Source organism: Athene noctua, chromosome 14 (assembly GCF_965140245.1).
Source record: "Athene noctua chromosome 14, bAthNoc1.hap1.1, whole genome shotgun sequence".
In the NCBI taxonomy this organism is placed as follows: Eukaryota; Metazoa; Chordata; class Aves; order Strigiformes; family Strigidae; genus Athene; species Athene noctua.
In genome coordinates, this window is record NC_134050.1 from 16,917,644 (window position 1) to 16,944,427 (window position 26,784).

At 39.3% G+C, this 26,784-nt stretch overlaps 1 protein-coding gene across 3 annotated transcripts in view; it reads right to left on the reverse strand.

Moving 5' to 3' along the window:
• Window positions 1-1,382: 1,382 nt before the first annotated feature.
• KCNQ1 (potassium voltage-gated channel subfamily Q member 1) overlaps window positions 1,383-26,784 on the reverse strand; it is a 361,692-nt gene continuing 336,290 nt past the window's right edge. For all 3 annotated transcript variants that reach the window (XM_074918270.1, XM_074918269.1, XM_074918268.1), the window contains one exon: window positions 1,383-3,508. In XM_074918270.1, coding sequence (XP_074774371.1) covers window positions 3,308-3,508 — 201 coding nt within the window. In that variant the 3' untranslated portion in view covers window positions 1,383-3,307. The remainder of the gene's footprint in view (window positions 3,509-26,784) is intronic.

The window sequence follows — 26,784 nt, forward strand, 5'->3', positions numbered from 1 at the left end:
CCATTGATTTTTTTTTTTTTTTTTTGGCAAACTTGCCTGGTCATCTGCCTCTGCTGCAGACTGAGACAGGGTGAGCTTTCATCACCACCTTCAGCTGGGCAGCCCCAGGTTTCTCCCCCTCTCCTATTCACTGTTATTTCTACCTTTTGTATCTGGTCTAGCACCCAGACCCTGGTAGGATGGGGAAGCTGAGCCAGCTCACATTTTTCTAGATGAGTTTTTTTAGCTGACTGTTATTTTTTTCAGGCAGGGATGGGGGTCCAGACCTAGCTTACACTAGTCTTGAAATGCAAACTGCTATTGAGCTGCTCCAAGAGACTCCTTTCTGCAGCCTCAGATACCTTTAACACAGTTTACAAAACAGGGTAGAAAAATACAAAGTCAAGACTTTGCCTACCTTACAGTTTCCTTTGCTTCCATTCAAGCTATTTGCAAACATTTCCTACCCACTTGAAAAGAACCCACTCTGGACGGTTTGAATGACCAGCAGATAAGCAGATAATTCAGCAGAAACACATATTCATCACATGCTGGTTATTGCAGGCTGGTGCAGTGTTGAACTGTTCAGCTCACCTTCCTGCTGCTGCTGTTCTACAATGCTCTGTGAAAGAAAGATGCCAAGGTACCTACTTCCAGGAGAAGTCATCGAGTTATGAAGCCCTAGCAGGCAAGATAAACCCAGTCTGGTCCTCCAAGCAGAGAGGTCAGACCTGTCTCTGGTGAGCACTTGGGGATGGCTGGGTCCAGGCAGCTGCATGGCAAATTTGCATGGCTTATTTTATGACATGCCCCATCAGCTGGGAAAACAGATCATCTTTTTCTTACGGTGAGGTGGATTATCAGATTTGAAGTAGCAGGTCTCAGAGCTGGTGCTTTTTCTGAATGGATCAGCTAGACCCAGGTGAGGAATCACTGACCTTGCCACAACTTGCCACCAGCCTTGAGAATCTGTATTAACCTGGTTATTCCCTGGATTCTGGTTACAGTGATTTTTGAATGGATATAAACCAGCTGACACATCAAGAAAGGGAAATTACCTTTCACATGAAATGTTTGCTATGCCAGACTGTTATCTGACATTAGCTGCCAAACAGAAAACGTAGGCACGGTCTTAGGAACAAATAGGTAGGAATGGAAGCATTTTCTAGTTAACAGTGCCCCCAGAAATGCATGGACGTGGCTGCTTTCAGCAAGGGCTACAAGACACACCTTTCTCCCCAAAGCCACCCCAGCTGATTAAGTCCTGTTTTTCTTTTATTTCTCTAGTAAAGAATCAGCAGAAGGTTTCTAGTCCTACATTGCAAATCAGGCATCCGTACACTGTACGGATGAAAAAAAAGCCAAGACAACAGCTTTCCTGTGTGTATCAAGTGGCTGGATTTTAGAATAACCAAAAGACATGGCCTTCTTGTCCTGTATTTTATTAGGAAATTAACAGGCTGATTGATAACCTGAAATTACATAGTGAATCTCATTTAAAAAATGTTCAAAATTACAACAATAATTTGATTTCTATAAAACATAATGCCCAGATACAATTCCTGTTTGTGCCTGTAAATTAAATTTCTACACCCTTAACATTTATCTACTGTACAGCAGCAAGGCTGGATAATTGCAACATAATCTGTAAAGTTAGATACAGTATACTTCTCTCTGCAGTCCAAGTGAAAGAGATGAAATGTTGAAAAGAAAGCCCCGAATATGAGCAGCACTATAAGAAGGTTCCCTGCAATCTCAGTTCATTACACATCAGTATTTCAGACTGCTCAAAGATTTTAAAGAGTGGTGACGTTAACTGCTGTGCAAAATTATGAGGTTTTAGGGCATCAGTTTTCCAGGAGAGGGAGAGAGACCACTGTGGGGTACAGGCTTTGCAGTGAGGGGAACAGGGTGCACTGGATGCGTATGATGCTCAAAATGCAAGAGTTGATAAATCTGTCTACATCTCCCTCTTTCGCCAGCGGTATGGGCTACCACCACCACCACACTGGACTAAATAGCTTTTCCTGACACTCTGTCAGCTTTAAAAATGCTCCACATTCAAAGCAGGGCTGACTGGTACAGGTGCTGACTATCTGCAAGGGCGGGATTCAACCTTAGTAATCGAAGCCCAAATCCTGTTCATGGGGTGTGTGTGTGTGAAATCACGCTGAGCCAAACACTGCTGGCTTTACTGCACCTACCATGTGGGGTAATGCTCCGTGGGTTGTAGCTGAGGCCCTTGGTCCTCTAAATCAGAGCTAGCACTTTTCAGCACCAAATGACTCTTGTAGGGAGTAGAATTTCTCAGGACGTTATTCAGGAAACTGTTCAAATTGTCATATATGCTGTCTGGCTAAGAGATGCTTTCCTGAATGGAGGCCTCGATTCCTGCAAGGATTATGGATGCTCAATAAGTGGCCAGCTCAAGCACTTGACCAGCAAGTTCAGTCACGTCAGCCTTCTGTACTATTTTTGGCAACTTTAAGCTAAAACCCAGTAGATTTCAAAAGTAGTGGGCCTTCTTTTTAAAAAGCTAGTTCAGGACAAGTACATTCAGACCACGGTGTTTTATATTTATACATAAATTCTTTGGCAACCATTTTCTAGAAAGCAGAATCATTTTTTCTATGTAATACTTTATTGTCTCCCATGAAAAACTGATATCTTAAAAAAATCTATAGCACTTTCCACTATAAATAGTATTGTTCCAGATTAAGGATTAGTTCCTCCCTGAAGAAAAACAGGTTTAAAAAATCTGGTCATTATCTGATAACTATGTAGCAAAGTTAAAATAAAACAGAAAAAGAAAATCATTCAGTATGTGGTTTGCCTTCCTCTAGAATGTTAGTGTATGTTTATACAATAAAAACAACATAAGTTATCCTAGTTTGTTTTATAAACCTTAGTAGTAGAAATATATTGCTATCTGCAGATTCATAAACAGAATGCACTTTTTCCATCTAAGTTCAAGTATTATTAGAATATTATTATTACTATTATTATTATTAAAGGAGCTCTAAATCTTTGACGTTTTGCCTGTCTTTACATCATTTTGGTCTTTCTGAGAAATAATGAGTTGTGATCATTTGTTCATGAACAAAATCAACACGGAGCTGCAGTAAGTTTTGCCTGGTAGAAGACAGCCTGGCAATCCTTTGGCTGTTATGGGGGGCTTTAGAAGAGTGTATTTGAGACCAGTGGTATAGATACAGTTGTTGTGTGTTTTCTTGGGATAGCTGATGAACTTAATTCCTTCCAGGTTCTCAACATTCAGTCCCATTTAAAGGATAAAGTTGGGAAGAACCCAACCCAGACTTATACCAAATCAGGATATATCATCTTCATTTCTTCTTGGTACTGTCAGTTGCTCGTAGGTTGGCAGGGTGTTATTAGGGAGGAAAAGATCTGAATTGACACTGTTGCCTCTCTGAGATGATCTGTTGTTCCCTTGATGCCCCTGCTGATGGGAAACCAGATGATGCAGCATATCTGTGATGAGGTTCAGTTTCTGGTCCATTTGTGTAACCTACAAAGGCAAAGGGAAGGTTTCGTTACTAGCAGCAGGTGAGAAAATTGCAACGAACCATGTGATACAAATGCAATATTAAAATGACAGTTTTCTTAATTAGGGTCACAAGAACCTCTACCAAGACACCACAGATTCACAGCTCATCAAGCAGAGCATTAGAAATTTAATGCAATAGGTCAGAGTTGGACGAGGACAGGCCTGTTAATACCTCTGGTATGTGCTTTGACACTTATTTTATACCTGGATGAACACATGACAAATGGGCTTTTGAAGAGATGTACTGGGATAGAGAACGAAGTCCCAGAACTGAGTTCCTGTGGTTTTTTGTTATTATTGTGTCCAAATTTTCTTCTGAAAACATGATAAACTTCTAACATGCTTACATGCCTTAATAATATCAATATGCTCTAGTAAATATCTGCTCTACTTGCAGTGATCTAATCAACTCTAAGATGGGACTGACTGATCCTCTTTGTTACATTTGGGCCCAATTACCAGCTCAGGCCACAAAATGCCCACAGATATTTTTGCTGCTGTATGTATGTAGCAGCTGGGCTCTGTGGCCAGGGCTGGGAGTGAGGCATGATTTGGTTTTATGCTCTCATCCTCCCAGCGACACAGCCTTCACTAGGACTGCTGTTTGAATGACGTGATTCACTTAGAGCCAGAGACTCTTCTAAGTTGGGTGAAAGCTGATTCTTCAACTGAGGAGCTGCAAGGGAAGGTTCAGCCTGAATCCATAATGCTAATTTTCTTCTGCCTATAGACAGAAACTCCTTAAATTATTTAGTGCTTATTTTTTGCTTTTTCTGCTCTTTCTTCTAATCTGTAGGAGAAAATATAATGAAAAATTGGGATACCTAATAGAAGCTAGGTTATGAATTTATCCAAAATTTAGACGCTATTCGGTGTACATTTTTGGTACTCAGGGGAAAATCAAGAATGGAATGTTTCAGGGGGCATCACAGATTCAGTCTCTGGTTTCTTGCATCTTCCAGTCAAGAAGTACCCTTTATCACTCCCTTTATCTGGCATGGGAAGCATCCTCTCTGCGCTGGCTCCAGTGTACTGAGCGAGATGTCCCAAGGGGAAGATGGGGACTTTCTGCTTCAAAGTCCTGCACGCTCCCTGCTCCTTGGCATGGCAAGTATTGAAACTGGGCAGTAAGAGTCTGCCTTCTGGCTTCCTACTCCCTTCTACAAGCATAATGAGAAAGCCTCGATTTTGCCGTTGTAGTCTCTGACCCATTGATCCACAGGGATCCTAAAACACTAAGTAAATTCTAGGCAAAAAGATGTAATACATTTTAAAAAGGGAAAAGAAAGTAAGCAGAAAAAATGTGATAGGAATAAATTGCTGCTTAAAATATCTGCTAGAAAGTAGTGAAAGGCACATAAAACCGCCAGAGAGAGCATGAGTGGGAGCAATTTATATGTGCCTGGCTATCATCCAAGTATCACACAGGATAGTAAAAGACAGTAAGGCTGAGCAGAACATCAACAAACCTGGAGGATTTCAGCAGAGACTAAAATGTTTTTCCACCGTAGAGAAAATGCCTTTTTTTTTTTTTTTTTTTCCCCAAACACTTTGTACAACTGGTAGGGAAGCAGATACAGTGATTTAAAAATATGAGGTGCCAGAGATTTATACTTTGCAGCTGGTTTTGAAAATATTAGGCAAAGCACCCTAGATGGTACATGAAACACTAGTAATTCTGGATAGAAATGGCTGTTGAAAGATGAGATTCTTCAAATGAGGAAGCTGAAGAACATATAAGTTCAAGATTTCTAGAAGGAAATACAGATGGAAAATTGAGCAGATCATCAGGTTTTCATTTCATCACTATTTGTTCACTCCCTTAAAAAAAAAAGCATGCTTTGCTCAAATGGTACCCATCATAGATGGCAAACTCATGATGCTCCAAGCGTGACAGTACAAATCAGTGCTAGTGAAGCCTGCAAAAATACCTCAATCCTCCAGCCCCACTGCTCAGGTATCACTTGCTTTCTGAGACAGCTGCGCTGGAAGGTCTGTCGTGGAAGACTGCAGACAAACAGCTATCTTCCGAGTCCAAAGGACAACTTTTCCTTGAACAAGAAATGTCTTTTTGCCAATTATTCTAAACTAACTAGGGGATTTTTAAATATATATTTCTTAAATTGTGATTCCAAGCAGGGATTACCAGAGGAAACACAGACTGAAGATATATCTGGAAAATGTACATTTATGAAACTCTTGCAGTGATGAGCTATTGAACATGACAGTAGATTGGACTGAGATCTGGATACTCCTTCAACAGCTGTGCATCTTGGTGATGAAGTACTGGAGAGAAGTGACATGTGAATAATCTTGCTGGGAAATAAATTCCCAGAGATAATTGTCTAATTTTTCCTAGGGAACAAGGTTTGGCTGCTGCAGCTGTGGAGTGCAGGAGGCCCACAGAAGCAGAAGCTAATTGTTATTGAGCTGAGCCATGTGAGATACAAAGTAAAGGCCTTCATCTTCCATGTTCCTGCTTATAGGGGTAGGGCTCTAAAGCCACAAAGCTTTTGCGGAGGGAGGTCCAGATAGCTGCTTATGTTTAGTTGTTGTTTAATCAGTTTTGCTTTCCAATAAAGCAAGCCATTTCCCAGGGAGTTCTGCGCCCCTGAAGGGCTTGCTCCAAGGCACGCTGAAGTCAGTGGTAGTTTTTGGCAGTCACAGACTTCTAGTGACTTCAGCGGGCTCTGGATCAATTTTGGACTGAATCATCAATCCCAAAGAGTAACATATTCTTTGGATATTACCAGAGAAGGAGCAGTCTGGATTTCTGTACACTGCTCTGCTCATGCTTCTTGGGGCTGGATCAGACAAGATGCCATTTGCAAATGAGACGGCAGTGGGACGATGGGCCCCCATCCTTGGTTCTGCCAAAGGGGCGTCTGCTTAAAGTATGAGACAATTTAGAGAGAAGTGAAAGCTACCAGAAGGCAACTTCTCCTATCATCACAGGCCTCTGATGTACAAGAATAAGAGGCTTGATGGGGAATGGCCTTGCTTATTAGCATGCCCAATCTGTCTGTCCTCATCCAAACACATCCTCAAATTCATCATTCACTTGTTTGCTGCAGAGATACTTATACCCACTAGAAAAATGCCATCACGTGCAATACCCTTTTTATTAAACTAGCTTTATATACTTAGCATGGCAGAGTGTAGCATCTCCCCTGAATCATAGTTTCAAACACATTTCCTTGATTAAAAATTAGCTGTGATGCCAGAATGAATAAAAGTCAAGCAAACAGAAAAACTGCTGATGTTGCTATAATCTTAACTGCTTTGGACAACTCTGATCCCTCCACTTAAAACAGCAAACAGTGTTAATTACACAGAAAAATAACTCAGATTGATTTGTTTCTTTTAGGAAAAACTAAGTAAGCTCTTTCTAGCTGATTTATGTTTCATTAGAAGCATGATGTTTGGATGATCAAATTCTTTATATGCAAATAATTTCCTTTGCATTTTATAGTTGTTGGGGAGAGGAAGCAGTGTTTGAAACTCTTCAGAAATTACACATCACAGTTATTTCTAAATCTAAATGAAATATTGTATAAACCCAAGATTTTTCCACCCTCTTAGATAAGTTTTTTTTTTTTTTTTAAAAAAAGATCCAAGGATCATAGATTAAGCACAGATGGAGAGACGCAGATTTAAACAAGTTTTGAACCTAGTTCTTAAAAATGAATAAAACAATCCCATCCATGCAGTGCACTAAGAAAAGAACCCAACCCAAATAGTTCTTCACAAAAGCTGAAAGATTAGAGCACAAATCTTAAACGGCACATCATGGAGAAATGTAGCCATGTTACACACAGATTTTTGCTCTCCCTACAAAGTCACAGAGGCACATGACTACTCTGACCCCTCAGTCAATAGACTAATGGTGATGACGTAGTTCCTATGAACCAGAAAGTCCTCTGAGGTCATGTTTTCAGGAGCAGCAATCCTCTACAACTGGATATAGTGACATGCCAAATTTTATAAAGGTATTAAAGGCATTCCAGGAGGTGCTAGTGAACAAGAGAGAGACTGTTCTTGTGATGAGAGAACAGAATAATGAGCAATTTATCTATTAAAATACCACAGATCTTCACTTCATATTAATGCCCTGTGATTTTAAGCATTCATAATAAATTCGTGGTACGATTCAGAACATAAAATGTAACAATGAATTTCTCTCCTTGTGTTGTGTTGTGTTTTTTTTTTTTTTGTTTTTTTTTTTTTTTTCTTTTTCGTTTTTTTAAATAAAAAAACCAAAGAAGCCTGAGTGGCTCCAGGGACATCTAGAGGAGAGTCTTCTTTACGAACCCCTATAATGGAGAACTAAAGAGCACCACCCTGGAGATCCACTCCCCAAACTCATTATAGGGATTTCCCGGGAAGCGTCAAGGACAGATGGAATTATGGAGCTGAGGGGAACGGTATTTTCAGCCATGGATATTCGGGGTAGTGGGGAAGCTGAAGGACAAAATCTGGAGTTTGGTATAATTTAGGCCACAAAGACCACAAATTACTAATATGTTATGCCAAGTGCTGCTCTGTGATCTCGGGGGATCAAGGTTGATTGATGCTGTCGATTAAAGCTGACTCAGGGAAAGAAAATTATGCTTTCTTCATCTGTGCATGCTTGTAAGCATTGTTGTATAGAATCCCTAATGTGTTCACTATTCAATACTATACTCGGTAATAAGCTGGCTTTGTATTTCAGAAAAACACACAAAATGTCCTTTTAACAAAATCATCGTCAGGCACACTAATGACTCGGTTGACAAAAAGGTAAGAGGCAAAAACCATTCCAGAACTTATGATACGTTAAGGGCAACAATATGAAGAGAGGTAACAGTATCAAGGGGTACTTAAGAAAACAATGAGTGTATTCTGCAAGTGAAGGTGTGGTTATAAACCACGTTTTTCTTTGGTGGGATCCATCATATTTAAATTCTTGAGAATATCTGAGGAAGCTTCAAAGTGCAGCTTCCCTGGCTCCTCTTAAGTTTTGAGAGCCCTGTGTACAGGAACAAATACAGTGTTAGGAGTGGCTTTCTAGAGGAGCTCAAGGATAGGTATGGGAATCTTCACAGAAGATTTATTTTAAATATTTCTCTATACTAGTAGCAGGAGAGACCAACAATTTCAGTATTTAAAGAAAGTTTCTTTCTTCAGGCACATGATTCTTCAAAAATCACAGAAGGAGTCTTCCTTCCATTTACAGTGCCCAAGATTTCAGATTCTTGAGAATCCCCTTATCAGAGCTTCTGGCTTCGATTTGTTTATTTTGTTGCCAGAGATTAGGCAGCAGTCTCACTGGAGGTTATATACCCGTCGCTAGGTGTTTATAGGGGAATGTAATCTGCGTGAAGGAAGATTTGTTCTCCAGACAGTCTGTACTTTCTCTTGAGTGTTGGCCAAAGAAGGGAGTATGTGTGTGGTGTCTGGGGGAAGGACAGAGGAAATAGAGCCAGTGAGAAAACACTCTCCTGTACTACATGATTACTCATTGTTAGAAAAATATAAAGGCTGAGCTTCTGAGGAAGAAAATTAACAGGTTTTGGTAGTTCCATGTGACAAGTCACTTCCTAGTCAATGAAAATATTATATGAACACTGTAACCACTATCTTAACCAAGAAATATAATGGATAACTTTAAGACAAAAAGCTTCTTTGGAAAGAAAGGCACTTGCAACACAGTGTGTCCTAGAATCAGCTCTCTTGCATAAAGCTACCAGTGTGCAATCTCTTCTTTGCTTTGAGATACTGAAAATTGTTCTGTTTTTTTCAGTAAACTGAGACTGTTGCTTGTCTCTATATTTTTATAGTAAACTGCTTCTCCTACACTTCTCAAAAGTGTAAAAAAACCCCTTATTTTTTGTAGTAGTAACCCTTAATCAGGGTGTGCCGCTTGTGCTTTCAACAGAAGGCGATGACCTAGGTATAGGAAGAAACTTCTGAGTCGCTGAGTCAGGGTCAGAGCTCAGAAACAACCAGGATTTATAATACAGTTGCTGGCTCTGATTTTCCAGAAGTTACCTTGATAACAGTGAACTGCTATTAAAAAGGGCTGACTTGGCATAGTTAACTCCTAATGCACTGTATAGAAACTCGGTTTTGTCACACATCTTCCTTAATTATGTTGAGAAGTAAAACAAACTGGTCACACCAGCATGTGGCCATTTGATTACTGATTATAACATTTGTGGCACTTTAAAGTAATCTTTGTTTGAAGAATTTTGTCCTGATTGTGCAGCACAAGCTCTAGGGTAGCAGATGCTCAAGCTATAGGGCATGGGAGAAATGACAGGGTTGATTTATGCATTCTTTCCATTAGAATTGTCACAGCAATTTTGATAAACAAGTGCACTGCAGACAATTATTTTTCCACTTCCCCAAAGAAAAACATCTTTTTCTAAAAGTTTCTAGAAATATGACATCTTGGGTTAACTATACACTCAACTCCATTTCTTTCATGTGGATTCTCATGATTCCTAGAAGAGTGTAGATTACAACCATAATGTAATTTTTCAGATTAGACGTCTCCCTTGAATTCTATTTGAAACCAACAATAGTAAGAGACATATTCTGATAGGTCAGAAGCTGGAAAACTGCTATGAAAAAAGCCACTTCAGTAATATGTGATTATAAAATACAGCATATATGTTACCAAACACAGAATATTGGCAGCACGTTTTGATAACTGCCTCTTATGATACTGCTGTATTTGCCCAAATGAAAATGAAGATACAGCCTTCAGAAACAGCAGTAGCTGAGGATGATGTTACGCAATAAAACTTTGACAGATATCCTTGCCTATTTCCAGCCACTTACACACGACTCATGTACGTAATCCTTACATGAATAAATGCTGCAGATCAGCAGCAGGCATAACTTTAGGTAGGAGAGAAGTATTAAATAAGACCTACAAACAAACAAGTGTCAAGATGCTGTGTTTATATAAGCAAGCAATTCCTTTAAGATCTTAAAAATCGTGAGAAATAAATAGAAATCAGAAGTTATACACACAAGTTGATTTGGTTTTTACATGTCACTTTCATAAAATTATCTGGCTTTAACTTGCTGCTTGACTAAAGGAAGCAAGGCAAGATGAATATATACATCTCCTTCTAGCAGCATTGGTAGGACACTGGCAAATAGGAGAATTAGGTTACAGGAGTGTGAAATACACTTGGCCATGGACTGTTATTGAGTGCAGGACCTCAGAAGGTGGAAAGCTTTTGAGGCAGTGCTTATTTTAGAAGTGGAGAGGATTCTGAAACGCCTGAGGGTAAAAAAAGGGACTGGAAAGGGATGACCTAAAATGCTGCTAGTCAAGACAGAAATGAAGACCATGATGGATGTGGCTGGAGGGGATGGTAAGAAGTGGAGACTAGACGCGGCTGCTATTTGAGAAGAGAGCTGAGAACAGTGGCCTCGGTTCAGTGCTTTTGTTGCTGCTATTAACAACTTCTTGCAAAAATATTTGGCTTATTTAAAACACCCAAAGCGTTGGAAATCAACTCTTCCTGAGAATCTTTCTTTAGCTCTAGGTGTGGATTTGGGCTGTGAAGCCCCTCTGCTTGCTCATGGCTCCCCAAGCTCCCAGGCCAGTCCTGCTGGCCTCGCAGTACTGAGTGTATGCCTGGATGTGTGCAATGCTCCCAGATCTATCTGGCATCCAGGGGGCTATAGCCAAGCAATTAAAATCTGTGGTTGACTCTTGCTGTAGATAAATGAGACAAGGCTTAAAACACATGGAAATTTTCAAGTTAGGACAGTGTCCAAAATCTACAGTCTTTGGCCCAGCACTGCCTCAGGATACAGCATTTTTTTCTCAAAAATATTACAAAGGTCAGATACTTATTCTTTTAACCCTTTCCTTTAAACTAACAGAATAGCAGTAGATGAGCAAGGGAGCTTGGAATGTTTTTCTCTCCTTGCATGAAGTCAGGGAAATAAAGTCTAGGGTCTTGTCTCTAAATATAACTTCTATCAGAAGCTACTAAAGAAGATAAAATCCCCCTATCTTATTAACTGAATACTCTGGATTTTTCAAGGATTTTCTTATCTTCATTTACTATAGCCCCAACTTCAGGAAATAATACCTTTTTGACCAGACACAACTGTCTTCCATCTTCATTTAAAAATAAGACACAAGTTGGCAAGAAGAGAGGATTCTTTCCTTACAAATGAATCAGTGATACCAAAAATATGAGACGTTTATGTATCCACAAATATCATTGGACATCCATCTAGCACCAATCATCATAAACAGCTTCCTAAATTATGCTTAAATTGAAACCCAGCCTTATGGAGGATGTCAAACAGGCTTGAGATAACAAGACATAAAAGGGAAGTATTGACCAGAAAAAATAGGAAAAAAAGGCCCTTATCGTTATGCAATAGTTTGGATATAGTTATAGAATAAATGGTGGTCGTTAGCACATCTTATATCCGAAGCACTGTGCGAACCTTTGCGTACCTCTACAGTAAGACACTGCAGTAGATATGTACTGTTATTGCCAGCACAAGGTGGGGAAAACTGAAGCAGTAAAGTTAATGGCCCACCTTCAGATATGCTAAACATCTTCAACTTGGAAGGAGGAGCTCTAACAAAACCTTAACATTCTTTTCCCCTGTCCTGGGCAGATCTTCAGATCTCAAATAAAACTTCAAAGCACTTTTCTGTTTTTTAATGAGACAGAAGGTTGGAAAACTGATGGCTTTCTCATGCTCAGTCACATTCTTTTTCAGCAAAACATTCCTGCATTGGGTCCTTCTGGTTGAGCACCCTGGTACCTACCTACAGAAGAAAGAAAGACTGTTTAGCTAACAGGCACTTATATTTCAGATGCTTCAGTTCCACAGATGTGAAGAAAACTCCCTGTGGTACTAGCCTCTGGAGGACTCTTTCTGCTGGTTTAATCACAGCAGTACAGCCTCTGAATATCACTCCATATTTTTGTTGTCAGAAGTTTGGCTATCAGACAACAGCTTTCTCCTAGCTGTAGATTCCCATTTCCATTGTGCGACAGTGGCATATTTACAACACTTTAGGGTTAAAAAAAAAAAAAGTAAAAGACCCAACTAGCATTAAAATATATTCCAAAGTCTTCTCCCCAACAAAATAAACCCCAAACAAAACCCCCCTACCACCCTTACCAATTATAGAAAACAAAAGTGACTAATCTTGACCTCTCTCCAAAGGGGAATGTTTTGCTTCTTGAATCCTTGGCTCTGGCTCTTGTATGATACTGGGACTATGACTAATAACCTCTTGCTGGAGTACTGCTGATAATTTCACTGTTGAGTAGCTGTTCTTGTTCTGGATCATCATAGTATGCACTTAAGTTGCCAAGATTTTATTTAAAAAAACGCCAAAGAATAAGATATACATTCATAATCCCCAGTGTTAGAAATACATTTTTCAGCTTTAACTGTTAGGTTTTGCCTGAAAATTTTTCCTCCTTCCTCCAAACTGTTATTTTTCAGATGCCTGCTACGAAACAGTTCCCTTTTTCCTTTCTTTCTCTCAAACACTTTTCCTAATTCAAAACAGATTTGAGACTGCTGCTCTTTTTAAAGCAAATATGCCATGTATCACATTGAGTTAGGTCAGCATTGCTTATGTTAGGTTTCACACTTCACCCAAATGAGGCATCCATACTGCTTGTCAAAGGGAATAAAGTCACACTAGGTGCACTGGGTTTTCTGGTTGGAATAGAAAGTGAGACACATCCACAGGTTATGGATCTGATCTTATGGCATGGCATGAGTAGGGAAGGGCACCAGTATCTGCTTTTTGCTTGAAATGTTTAAACGCAATATGACTTAAACGTTTAAAAAAAAAAAGAAAGATTTTTGGCCAGTTCTGTTTTTAGCATCCATAATCAACTCATTATTTATGATTGGATAGTTACTATATGGGCAAAAAAGGACATAAACTCCTTTGTACCTAAAATGAGCTTAAAAAATTAATAACCACATGATGACTTCTGCAGCAATCAAAAATGGAAGGGCAAAAGGAGGAGGGAGAGAAAGGGAGAGAAGCAATTATAACAACAGTGAGTTTTGAGATTCCCTGAGGGCTGCTGGTAATTAAACCAATGGCAACATGAATCTCTGTTTGATGTGGTCATGAATTTGTTTTCAAAAGAAAAATCTTTAAAAAGATTCTTTCAAGAGAAATTTTTAGAGAACAAGCTCAGCATGAATAATTAGACCAGAAATAACATTGATAAATATTATTATGGAGAAGTCATTTATGGGCCATAGCATCTGAAGCTTAGAAATCCTGGTGATAAATAAGGTGGCAAGTTTGCACCCATTCTGAACACACAAAACCAGGGCTGTATTCTTGTATGCTTGAGCCTGCTCCTCAGAAAGGAGGTGGCCTCTTGTTTTGCCATTGCATTAAGCTTTACAAAGACACAGATTCAAGTCAGAAAATTTCAGTGGGAAAGCTCAGTGGAACGAAAGAAAACCACACACAATTCCAAAGGCACTTTTCATTCCCAGGGGCTGCACAGAGATCAGAGGTGAAATTTATTGGTGATAAAAAGTCCGCGAGTCCACTCTACTCCCCCAGCCTTTCCAACCGCCATTTGATTATGTTGAAATCATATTCTTGGAAATATCTCCTTCAGAATACTCTAAAAACAAAAATGCTTTCATTTTGTAGAAATGTAAGCACCCAGCAAAACCACTGAAATCCAGAGAAGATGCAAGTGCTCAGCACCCTCTAAAATCAAGTTGCCTTGGACACTCCAAAAGAGCATTTCATTAGTTTACTGACTGCTTCAGAAAGGGAAGGCAGATACAACCAGTCACAAACCAGCAAATAACCAATGAGAGAACTAGAACGTAATATATTTACCAGTGGAAACCCATGTTTAAAAGGAAAAGAAACTGCTTGTTGGCTGTCATGGTATTATTCATAAAGGCAAACTAGTAGATCTTATGGATACCAGGAGCAAAACTACAACAAAGGCAACCAACTGCTAATGAAGAAGGGTTTTCAGTCAAATTTCATGGGTCATACAAAGTCATTACCATGCCTGCAGGAGTTCAACAGATCTGCCAGTTGAATTTCAGGGAAATGAAGTGATTATTTTCCTATGCATTTTGTAGTTTTAGATATTTTTCTTTAAATTCCAAGCTCTGAAGCCAACCAGCTCTGTGAGAATACCAGCTTCAATTTCCAGAGTTAGCTTCTAACCAACATTATTGCAGAGGAAATCTTGAAAAGAGGTCTGTGTACATCAAGGTCTCAGAAACTAGATTTTAAAGACTCTGATAACAGGGTTTTTTTGTTTGGTTGGTGGTTTTTTTTTTTTGTTTGTTTGTTTGTTTTTTTTTTCTCCCTTTCTTAAATACAACCCTATGTCTTTAAGCCAATTTCCTAACACTTTGGGGGTTTGAAAACTAGGAGACAGATTGGCTGCTGCTGGTAACAAGCTCTGCATGGGCTAACTTTCCAGAATGGTTCCATTGCAGGTTTCCCTCTGGTTTTGAGTCAGTTAAAATATCAAGGCTCTTCTCCATGACATTTTAAGCTATAATGACTTCAAAAGTAACAAATGTTTCTGATAAAATAACGTGTTTGAAAAATTTAATGGATGATGAAGATAACAAAAAATCCTTAGTGCTTTTCTTTGTCAATAACTTCTAGGAATATAGCCAGGCTGGGCATTTATTTGGACTGATACATCGTGACTCAAAAAGTGGATCTATTGGCAGTGTAAGCAACTGCTCAGTGGTGTAAGCAACTGCTCAGTGGCGGAAGCAAAGGGCTCACAGTCTTTCCTAGCTGATTAATCATCATGACAGGCTTGAAGACTAAATGATCTTCCCAGCTCCAGATGTTAGATGAGCATCCACCTCTTGCTATTCTTTTGGTTCATAAGCAGTAGCCTGGGTAGTTAATTCTTAAGATAATGATGATCATTACTGTTTGAAACAAAAAGGATTTGGTCTTTGCAATCTTATCCTATGATAGAGGAGGCTTCTACACAAGATAGAACAATACATATAATCTAGATATGATGAAATACTGGAAGATCCTTCAGGCAGAGGTGGTGACAGTCATGCACATAAAGCTTTGTGACATTTCCCTTCCCCAACTCCACCTCCTAGCAAAACTGTTATAAATTGCACAAAGGAGGAACATAAATATGTAGGTGGATCTCTCCCCTCAAGCCCCTGCTATTAAGGGCTGCACTAGCCCCTGTTAAATCAATAATAAAATGTAGTTTCTCTGTGATGGGAAGCAGAATCTGTTTCGCAGCAGACAACACTCCACAGCACTTACAGGTAGGAGCAAAGAGCAATGATATGACAAAAGCATAGGAGAACATCATGGTGACAGAAAGAAGCTACCCAACCCTGTCTAAGACAGACAAAGACTGCTAAAGGATGAGAGCCATCACTTTGTCATCTAAAGAATGGTCCTCCACACAAGGACCAAGTTTGTCTTGGGCATCAGTCAGGAAGAACTTCATTGACAGTGGCATTCTGGGAAGGGAACACCAGAGAATCAGCACCCTCCTTTCTGAAGCAAGCTGCAGCCTGCTCCTACTGGAGATGGATCATCTGTGTTCACAGAAGCTGGACCTTGCTTTACTTGGAAGATCTGAGTATCACCACACAAACTGGTTTACCTGCAAGCATTTCTTATTTTCCCTTTGCATATTTTCCTTGAAAGCGTGCAAGAGGTTACTATGAAGTTAGTTATTTTCTTTCTTCTGCTCATCTCTTCTGCTAAGTAGTATCTTTCCCCCCATCCAACAGAGAGAGTAATCAGCTAATCTGGAGAAATTAATTCACCCCTAATCTTGCAGACTTTGAAAGAAGGTTGTGAGATAGCACCCACTAAGGACCTTACAGATTAAAATGCTAACATCATTCTGAATTAATTAGGATATTTGCATGGACGGATTTATGTGATTCAGCTAACAATTTTATCTGTGACACATCTGCTCTGATAAGTGAAAGAAGTTTAATTCAGTCTCAAGCATCACATTTTCTTTCAGGTGTAAGTTGCTACTTTTTATTTTATAGTACCTGCATTGTTGATTTATATACTGAAGTATCAGTCTTTTCAAATCAATAAATGATCTTCTGAAATGATATCTAAGTTTTAAGACAGATGCTGAACAACAGTGGGAATAACAAAAATGATAAAAATACCAACTGCTTCTCTTTTCATTTTTGACCTCCAAGCCTCAAAATGCTTTATGATACCCAGTACTCATGGCTGAGGAAATGGAAACAACAGAAGGTGGAATGATTCATCTCAAGTCCTGCAGAAAATGATGGCTGAATCAGGAACAGCACCCACACTGCCTGAAACCCCCACAATAACCACACCGATGCATCTTTCTAGATGGGACATGGGCTGTCATGACAACGCAAGTGTCTTTTTGAAAGCTGATTTACAGAGAAGGCAGAGAAGGTCTGGTTGCACTTACTCTTCTCTGGCTCAGACAGTACTTGCAGTGTACATGTGCAAAGGAGAAGACCATGTGTGACCAGCTCTGATATGTATTATTTATAGAACACTTCTACTGACTGAAAAACTAATAAATCCACAGTCTGCAGATGATGTGCAGACATACAGACACATCATCACAAATATCACTTTATCTTGACTCTTTGTCTTTTTTTTTCTTTTCTCCCCTGTTGCAGCACAACATTGCATCTAGTACAATAGGAAAATAAGCCTCTGGCTAAAGAAGCTTGTTTAAATCACAGCATTTCTCCACATACAACTGACACATAGGAATGTGTCACTTTCCCAGGAAACGTTTCTATATGAATATTTCACACAGGTCAAACTTTGTCAAATCTGTTTTCAACGCAGTGCTGTAAGGTGCTCAACACTTCCCTTATTCTCTGAGTGCTCTTGACTCCCAGTGAGCTTTTCAGTGAGGAAGATCCATGTATTTGGGAAGATCCATACGTGAAACACATAGTCTGTAACTTTCTGTAACAGGGATTGCACGATACAAGAGGTCAAAGTGAGGTTTCTCTCCTTACACATTGTAACTATGGTCTATTTATAATTCTACAGTTAATTTAGGGCTTGTATATCTGTGCTGAACAAAGAAGTTTGCCATGTGTAGAAAACGACATGAACTAAATCTTTGCAGACAGTCCCAGACCCTAAAAATACTTTTGTTAGTACAGTGAACACCTGTACTAATTACACCCTTCACTCACTCAGGGGTCATTGCTCATGCCAAAGGTTTTAAATCAGCCACCCCAGGAGAGAGACATCATTATATTTCCAGAGCATTCATTCTGATGCTGCAAAACTAGGCAACTCTGGAATATACTCACACTCTGAAGTCTCTAAAGGTGAAAGACTGTAATACACCATTCCTGGGCACAAGAAGACACTCCAGAACATTTGAACGAATAGAGAAGATTAAGAGAGTAATCAGATACTATTGCTGAAATCTGAAGTTTAGCATTATTTTTAGATTTAAGCATATGTTCTTCGGACTTTCATGTAAATGACATTTTTTTTCCATCCCTACTGTATACCTATACCTGACCCGGCAAAACTTGTGAGCATCTAAGAAATGACAAATAATTAATTTTATTCTCTTTGTGATTCATAGGTGCTATTTATGTATCTAAAATTATGCTGGAACTCAAATACCAAGTTCAGCATACATTTTTTTCACCAATGTAGTTCCCCAGTGGAAGTTATCTGCAGTTCTCCACAGACAGTCCCTGCTCACACTGATGCCCATCAGTACTGGTAACTCCCTTAGCTCAGTATGCAAAACTGGAAGAATCAATGGTCTATAATCTGAAAACCAGCATCTAACTGGTCAGAGGGGCAGAGGTACCTGCATTTCACATTCCTTTTCTAATCTGTCAGACTGCGTGTAAAACCCATCAGCAAAATTTCTCACTGGGATATCACAGAGAGGAAAGTTACTTTAGGTAGGTGCTTCCTTCAATTAAATACACTCCAAGGCATCACATTGTCCTCAATATAAAAGTAACACCTCTCCTACCAGAGGTGGGAAGCTCTGATGGCATGGGCAGGGTTCTCCACTCAGCTGTTTACAGCTGCTCCACGACGCAGTGCCATACCACAGGGGAAGGAAAAGGGGAGCAGGAGAAGCATTTGTTCAGAACCAGCAAAGAACAGGAGTAAGAGCAGAAAAATAAGGGAGCAAGGGGAGAGAAGGGATCTTTGAAGCATTCAGCATTTTCACAAATGCCTCCTATGTGAATGCTAAAAGGGCTGTCATGGATGGAAATGACCAAATACACAAATTCTTCATAAGGTGCCTAGGAACTATAATATTCAAGCTAAAGGCAATGAATCAATTAATTTTCTATCAAACTATCTATGAGCTCTTTAATCAATACTTGATTTTGCAGTTTACAAGCACACGGTATAAATTTTCACAGACGTGTAGATGCAAATTTTTTCTACCATTTGTGTAACCCTTTTCAGTGAGATTCATTAGGCAACATGAGAAAAAACCACAATCCCTTGAGCTCTGTGTACCCCATGAACCTCTCTCTCTCCCTCCACCATAACTCAGGAATGGGAAATGTTTTGCAATATCTCCTAAACATGTAATAGTCCCAATTGCTTCTTTTTCACCCCAGAGTAAATGAAGAGTAAACTTATTGATGTCAATAGGATTAAGGTAATATAAATGATCTGAAAACATGGATCACTGTTAGCACTCAGAAAAGTACACTCAAAGGCTTGTTCACTTGCATACACATATCCCCTATAGTAACAGGGTACAGTAAATAGCACATATCACTGCAAAAAACTCATATGACTAAATGGTGCTTTGTTTAAAGCAAATCTTTCTTCACTATACAGAGACAGTTTGCTTTCACTTTGTTAAAAAACAATCCTGTCATGCAAATTCTAGCCACGTCTTCATTCTTCTCTTATTTAAATTTCCTAAAACTTCACAACTTCATATAAAACATACTATAAAAGAAAAAAAAAACCCACAATGAACCCAATAGAAAACACCAAACCTGTCAGGGTATATTCAGAGAAACTATAGTTTTGGAAAAGAAATTGCAAGGTTTTTAGCACACACTGTAAAAGTAACAATAACCAAAAGGTTATCTGAAGTGTAATTTCAAGAAATGTGTTTGCATTGTTTTCAGATAAAACAATCCCAAGGCCACGCGTAAACGTCCCGAACTGCAGGACAGTAATGAGTTTGTGAATCAGAACTGTAAATTCCCTGTGCTGCGAATATGGGAGCCATCAGGAGCACACACGATTGAGTCAGCAGTTACCAAGACACATACATACAGTACAGGCCACTCAAGTCTCCAAACTGCCATTTATCATTTCCTGAGAGAACAGTTTCTTGGCAAGCCTCCTTTAAAAACATTTTTTTTCCAAAACAACCAACCATTCCAGCAGGCTATGAATACCACTATAATTTGGTCCATTTTTCATATCAAGCAGACTATGGACTCTGGTTTTCAGTTAATTAAAGAAACCTTTTCAGATTTCCAGCCGTTGTTTGCAGCAGGGTAGATCCCACAATGAGCCAGCTCTAAAACAGTGCCAGTGGCAGACCAAACTTTATGGAGATGGAAACCCTCCCCCCCCCCATAAATAAAACCACGATTTGAAGTTGCAAAGCCCAGCTTACATAATGCTAAATTCAGTCGCCCTGCCAAACTGTTAACTTTTGTCTCTGATGAAAATAGCTGTCTTGGGCTCGACTGTATTTCATACTCCTGAACATGTAATGGCTTAGAGCTATCTGTCACAATTTGAACTCCATCTGTTGTTCTTCTTATTATTGTTATTATTACTATTATTATTACTACTACACACTAAAAGCACTTAGGGGCTTCGTCTGAGATCAGAGCCCTGATGGGCTACAAGTTGTCCGCACACACACACACACAGAGAAACAGCCCTTGCCTTGAAAAATGCATGATCTAAACAGATGAGATAAAAAAAGGGGTGGGACAAAGATCGTATTTACATTCCTGTTTTATACATATGGAACTGTGATACGGAGGGATTAAATGTCTTGCCTGCACTCACAGAAAAAATATCTGGGGCAAAAGCTAGGAATTGAACCAAAATTTTCAAGTTCAAATCAACTTTGTCTTCCTTCTTTAACCCTATGCTTACAAGATTCAAGATTGTGCTCAAATCTCTATTTATAAGCCGAGACATCAGAGCCACGTTCAGCCTTTGGTCACACAGGGCCCAAGCACAGGAGGGAACAACATGCCTCCCACATCTTGCAAGAATACATGTTCACATAGCCATAGTTACTTGTGGCTTTGCTTCTTGAAGCTTTAGAAAAATCAAACTTAGGAAATAAAGTCCCATATTTGGATTTCCTATTTGGTAAAGGAAGTCTGGATTCTGCTATTTCTCTGCAGAGTCCTCTGTGCAAGCAGCCACAGAAACAACAAACTGTGCCATGCTTCAGGAAAAAAGTAAATAATCGCTTAATGGGTTTCTCTAAACATCTGACCTGCAGTTCACACATTTTACTTAAAAAAAAGGAAAAAAAGAGTAGTTATTATGTTTCAGTAAAGAACTACTATATTACTTTGTCTTCAGAAAAAAACCAAGTAGTTTTCTACTTCAGAAGTAGTTTCCTTCTGAAAATCAAGTACCTTTAGTTATTTTTTAAATTGGTATTTAGAATCATAGAATCATATAATATCTCAAGTTGGAAGGGACATATAAGGATCATCGAGTCCAGGTAGCTCCTTGCAGGGCTACTTAAAACTAAACCATATGACTAAAAGCATCATCCAGACAGTCCTTGAACTCTGTCAGGGTTGGTGCCGTGACCACTCCCCTGGGGAGCCTGTGCCAGTGACCGGGCACCCTCTCAGCGAAGAGCCTTTCCCTAATGTCCAGCCTGAGCTTCCCCTGACGCAGCTTCATTCCGTTTCCTCGTGTCCTATCTCCGGTCACCAGAGAGAGGAGATCAGCACCTCCCCCTCCACTCCCCCCTCTACCCTAAGAATGTGTGATTTTAGAGATTTACTTTCACCTAATAAAAAGTCAAGGTTTTGTTTTGTTGTTGGTTGGTTTGCTTGGGTTTTTAAAATAAATATACCTGAAACTAGGACAACTTCCAGACAAATTTCAAGTCTTCATTCCAAAGTATGAATGTAGGAGAGCACCTCAAAACACTTACAGGATTTAAAAATAATCACAGTAATATGGGCAAAAATTATGTGTCTCTTCCTCACTTTCTCTTTGGAATGGCTGAAGCTTTTCAGCTGAAACATTCCCAAAAATTTTAGTCTGACATGTCCAAAATGGAAAAACTTCAGGTCAGATGGTTAAAGTTGCACACAGCTAAAACAACGTCTTATAGTGGGAAATGTCTTATAAAGTTTTGGTAAGGCTCCAAAGCACTCCCAATACTGAAGAACAAGCAGGTGAGTACACATAATAAATCCCAAAATACATTTACATGGCAGACAAACTACGCTTCATTACTTGGCTTCAATACCACACTTTGGCTTAATTTACAGAAGAGAGGACTGTCATTACTTGCCTTGGTCAGTAAACAGTTTCTGTTGTATGGGAAATTATGGCATAGCACAATTTTTTTGACCTCTCAAAATATTGAGATATTTTAAGGAGTGGAAATTGCAAACTATTTTAATTTGGAAACACATAAATGGATTTACCTTCATAATGAATGTTGATAGTACTGAAACATTTCATTAAAATAGTAAAAACCCTATCACTATCCCAAAGGGCCTAAAAGGAATAAAACCACAACAAAACAGACTAAGTGCAGCATCTCAGTGTCCTTGGATTAAAATGATGATCACAATGAAACAGTCTAAATCAATGATTCCAAGAAGGTTTGACTGAAAATGTTTTCCAAGTAGCCTTGTTCACATGTGACAACACAGAGATTTCTAATGGGAGTTCTATTTTTTTTTTTTTTTCCCCAAAAGGATAATTTTTGCTAGTTTAATCTCAAATAATGCAGTTAGGACTTCCTACTTTTTGAAAATCATCTCCTCTCCCTGACAAAACCTGACCGTTTCTCAGTCCTTACTTACCATTTGCTTGCCCTCCCGAGATGTTAACACAAGTGCCTGCTCATTGGAGAAGCGCCTTGGAGCAAACCTCTGAAGAACTGCCTGTCATGAGGGCTATCAGTTTTAAAATCATTTACAAAACTGCAGAATTTCCTGTTTCTGTAAGTGGCTCTAACGAGCTCTTTCCAGCAGAAATCTCTGGAGAGGCAAATTGTTTTTCCCCATACAGAACTGCAACTGCTAATGCTACAAAGCAGCAGAACTACCAAAAACCTTTACATCTCCAGCTTTGCCCGGCATGAGCAGGTAGCAAGTCCTGTCTGGGAGCCTTCCAAAGCAGACTGTGTTTTGGGATCACCGTGTGAAAATAACGATAGGATGGGCATCCTCTAAAGCCAGTGAGACCTTTGCCACTGACTTTAAAAGAAGCAGAAGCACAGTCAAGAATAATTACTTTTTAACAACAACGTATTTACTTTAGGATTAGCCCCAGGAGCATTCAGGTCAGGGCCAGCCCTGGAGGTGCTTCAATCTGAACAGTCAATTAGTGTCAACGCTAGTCTACTTTTTCAAGTTTTGATAAAAAAAGTCTCTCCAGGACTTTTAGTTGTGGAAATGGATGGAAAATATAAATCCATCCAATTATTTGAGGTGAAAATTTTCCATTAAACTGTTCAGTTTCGGTGATACAAGAAACCACCTTGATCCTATAGCCCAATTTGTCAAGCCGGTCTTGTACACATTGATCTGATTACCAGGGAAAATACAGAGGGGAAAGAAAACAGTAAGAGCTGGTCATGTGGTTTTATGAGACATGGGTCAAAAATCTCAGCCCCAGTTGTCTCTTGAGGACTGTATCAAACTCGGGTTTACCAAGAATATGTCTCAAGAAGAAAAGCAGTGAGATCTGCAAGCTGCACGGGATAACACCGAGCTCTGTGATGCAAGTGGCAATACCAACGGAGACTCACAACCACACCTGACGAGACTAACAGACCACCAGAAACACTGTGCAGAGGGAATTTAACATAGAAAAGGAAGATGCTGAGGACTGCTGTGTGGAAAACCCAGTTGCACAGGGCAATTCTGGAAAACACGGGGGGCACTGGCCTTTGAAAAACCTTGCTTGGGGACTCCAGAATGTTCTGTCCACTTCCCAGGAATGCTTGCCCCTTGATTTGTATTCAAAGAATTAATAAGGATAACACTTACTTCCTGGAAATCTGGGTGTGCCTGCTGCCTGTCTGAAAAGCTTTCTTAATGAAACCTTTGCCTCTACTTCTGATAGGACCCTTGTACCAACTCAGCTGCTGGAGACCCTCCTCTGCCATCCATAGGGATTTCTTTCTTTGGCTATAGAGATTTCTATATAATTTTTAAAATCCTGTTTTCTAGACAGGCTCTCTGTGTAATTATGACATTGTTTCTGATATGAATGGTTCTCCTTGCCACCAACCTCCTCCCTGCCTTTCCCCCAAAATAAAAAATCCTGGTTGAAAACCAAAACAAATAGTAGATTTTTATCACATAGAATTTGTTAATAATACTTTCCCTGAAACAGTTCCCAGGCCTTTTTTAATGCACAAATAAAGGCCCAAACATTTACAGCCAGCACTCTAAGCCAACTAATAATTTATTTGAGCCATACTGAAAAGCTCAAGAGGGATTTTGAATGAAAAATCTAGTGAATAAACTGATAGCCAAATACTGCCTTGGAGTCCTGCCACTGTAATACACAGGATGCATGGAGCTCTGTCAGTGACCAAGGCATATACTGAAAAACAGTCAATCAGCTGATAGTTAAGTCTTGTCAATCTAAAGCAGAAAAGATAATGTCTTCGAGTAAGCCATGAGCCTTAATATTTCCTAAATTCAGTGGCAAGTAGATGACTGAGTGATAAAGTCCGACTGCTTTAAATTTATTTATTTTTTAAAAAAGATATTTAATCATTTGACAATAAGATAAGAAAGGCAAAACTCTGCTTTCAGAACTTCATGGGAAACTTACTACATGGAGAATTCCCAAAGATTTTACTGAGTGTTACAGAACAGGCATGTACAGACCAGGATTAAATCTCGTAGCATTCAATCAGAAAAGACAGATCTTTTTAAAGTCACTTCAGAACTTTAAAATTGCTTTGAGGTAGCTAAAACAAGATGATTTTTAGGGCTCAGGCTGCCATCTTGCCTAATGTAAAATAAAATACATGTCAAGAAGTAAACAATTTTAGGGCATGTAAAGAAACAATCTTCTCAAATTAGTAGTTTGTTTAAAATTTCTTTAAATTTACTATTTTCCAGCATTGTGAACTTAAGACCATGAAAAAGGTCATTCTGTAACTGAAAAGATTTTTTCTTCCTTCTTTTGTTTTGTCTCAGATATTTCACTCTATTCTGTAGCTGAAAGAAGATGAATTCATATAAGAGCAGCAACATGAAAAAAATTACAATTTACTGCACAGTAGTTTGTTTCCAGTACTGCAATAGATTGGAGTTTCGAGCACCCTGTGGCTTTGGCTGGACCAAGAGGACTGGTTTAGCCTTGATTTGAACCTGCTGTTTACAACACACTGTAAGTCCTTCCCATACGGCAGACTTTTAGTGAGGGCTGTGTGAAAAAAATCTCACTGCTAACCAAAAGCAGGAAAAAGGAAAACATTTTGCATGTGTATATTTCTTTTTACAATTACTTTTGAGTGCAAAACGAAAGAATTTATATTCTGAGAAAACGTACGTTTCACTCTGACAAAATAATTGTGCTGCTCTTTTGCTTTCTTTTTGGCTTGCATGTAACATACAAAAGATGTGAGAAATTTCAGTTGTAGGCTCTGAAGAGACTGGATGTCCAAACTGCTGCGGTCTTTGCAGCTTTGCTGAACTGGGCTCCTGGTGCCTTATAAACATTCTGCCCCATTAACCACCTCGGGGATACTCTCTGCATGTGTACACGCACATGAGTGTATTTAATTGATTGTTTCACCTTCTGAACTACTCGGAGAACTGGAAATTACTTTCAGTGAGCAAACAAACTGTTGGAATCATCTCTGGAACTTATCTCAACCCCTGGAGACTCCAATGTTGAGCTAAATACACCAAGAAGCCTGGATTTGTATTTCAGCACTTCTGTTTCTAACTACAACCCAGAATCAGAGATGAAAATTAACAGGAAAAACAATTTATAGCTAGAAACAACTCAAAGATAATTTAGCAAGGCTAAATTGTACAGTATTTAATGTGTCCCAACTGTCCCTTTATTGTGCATGCTTAAGCCCCAACCAAGACTTATGGATGTGGACAGCTATGTGCACTGAGAATATTCCTCATCCACTTCAACAGTATTTCTCAGGGCGCAGAGAGGTAAGCACAAAGGTACGTCTTGGAAATGCCTGGGCTCTGGAGCACACTCCTTCTGAGAGCTGCAGAACAACCTGATGAAGAAAGTTGCTGTCACAATTAAAAATACACAGCGTGGGCTCATGAGAGTTGGGTTAGTAGGATCTTGAGTGGATTTTTTTAGAGAGATCTCTCTGAAGTATGTAAAGAATTTAACAACTAGTCCCATGGTTTCACATCAATTTTTCACCCTCAACTGTGCACGCTTTTTCCCTGTTGCCACAGTTCCCAAAGTGCAACATACTTCTTTGACTCATAACGACACTGTCGTAGACATCAATGTGTCTCGACTGCTGAGTGTTCACATGAGGCCAACAGATGCCTACCAGCTATAGAGGTGGGAGGAGAACAGATTTACAATTGGAAAGGTGGAGTTGAACCTCCCAAATAGAAATGAACTGGAAGCAAACTTCTGAACTTTGGGAAAGTTTAAATCTGTCTTTTCTCAACTCACAGCACTCTGACTCAATACTCATCTCAATGGCTCACCACAGTTTGGGGAGACAGGGAATAATATTTTTATTATTCCCATTCTACAGATGGTCGAACTGAAGCACTGTAAGGTTTATTGACTTACTCAGAGTTGCGCAGCATGCTTGAATGGAAGCAGAATCCCAGCTGGCCTGATTCCCACTCCTGGGCTTTTAGCTGTTACACTGTATTTGCTCCTTTTAACATTTGATTATTTTACTGCTCTAATCAGCTCCCCATTTTATACTTAAATTACTTCTTTAAGTGACATTAAACCCCTTTGTCATGGTCCCCAGACAAAACTATTGACATTTTTTTTTTTTTCCCCC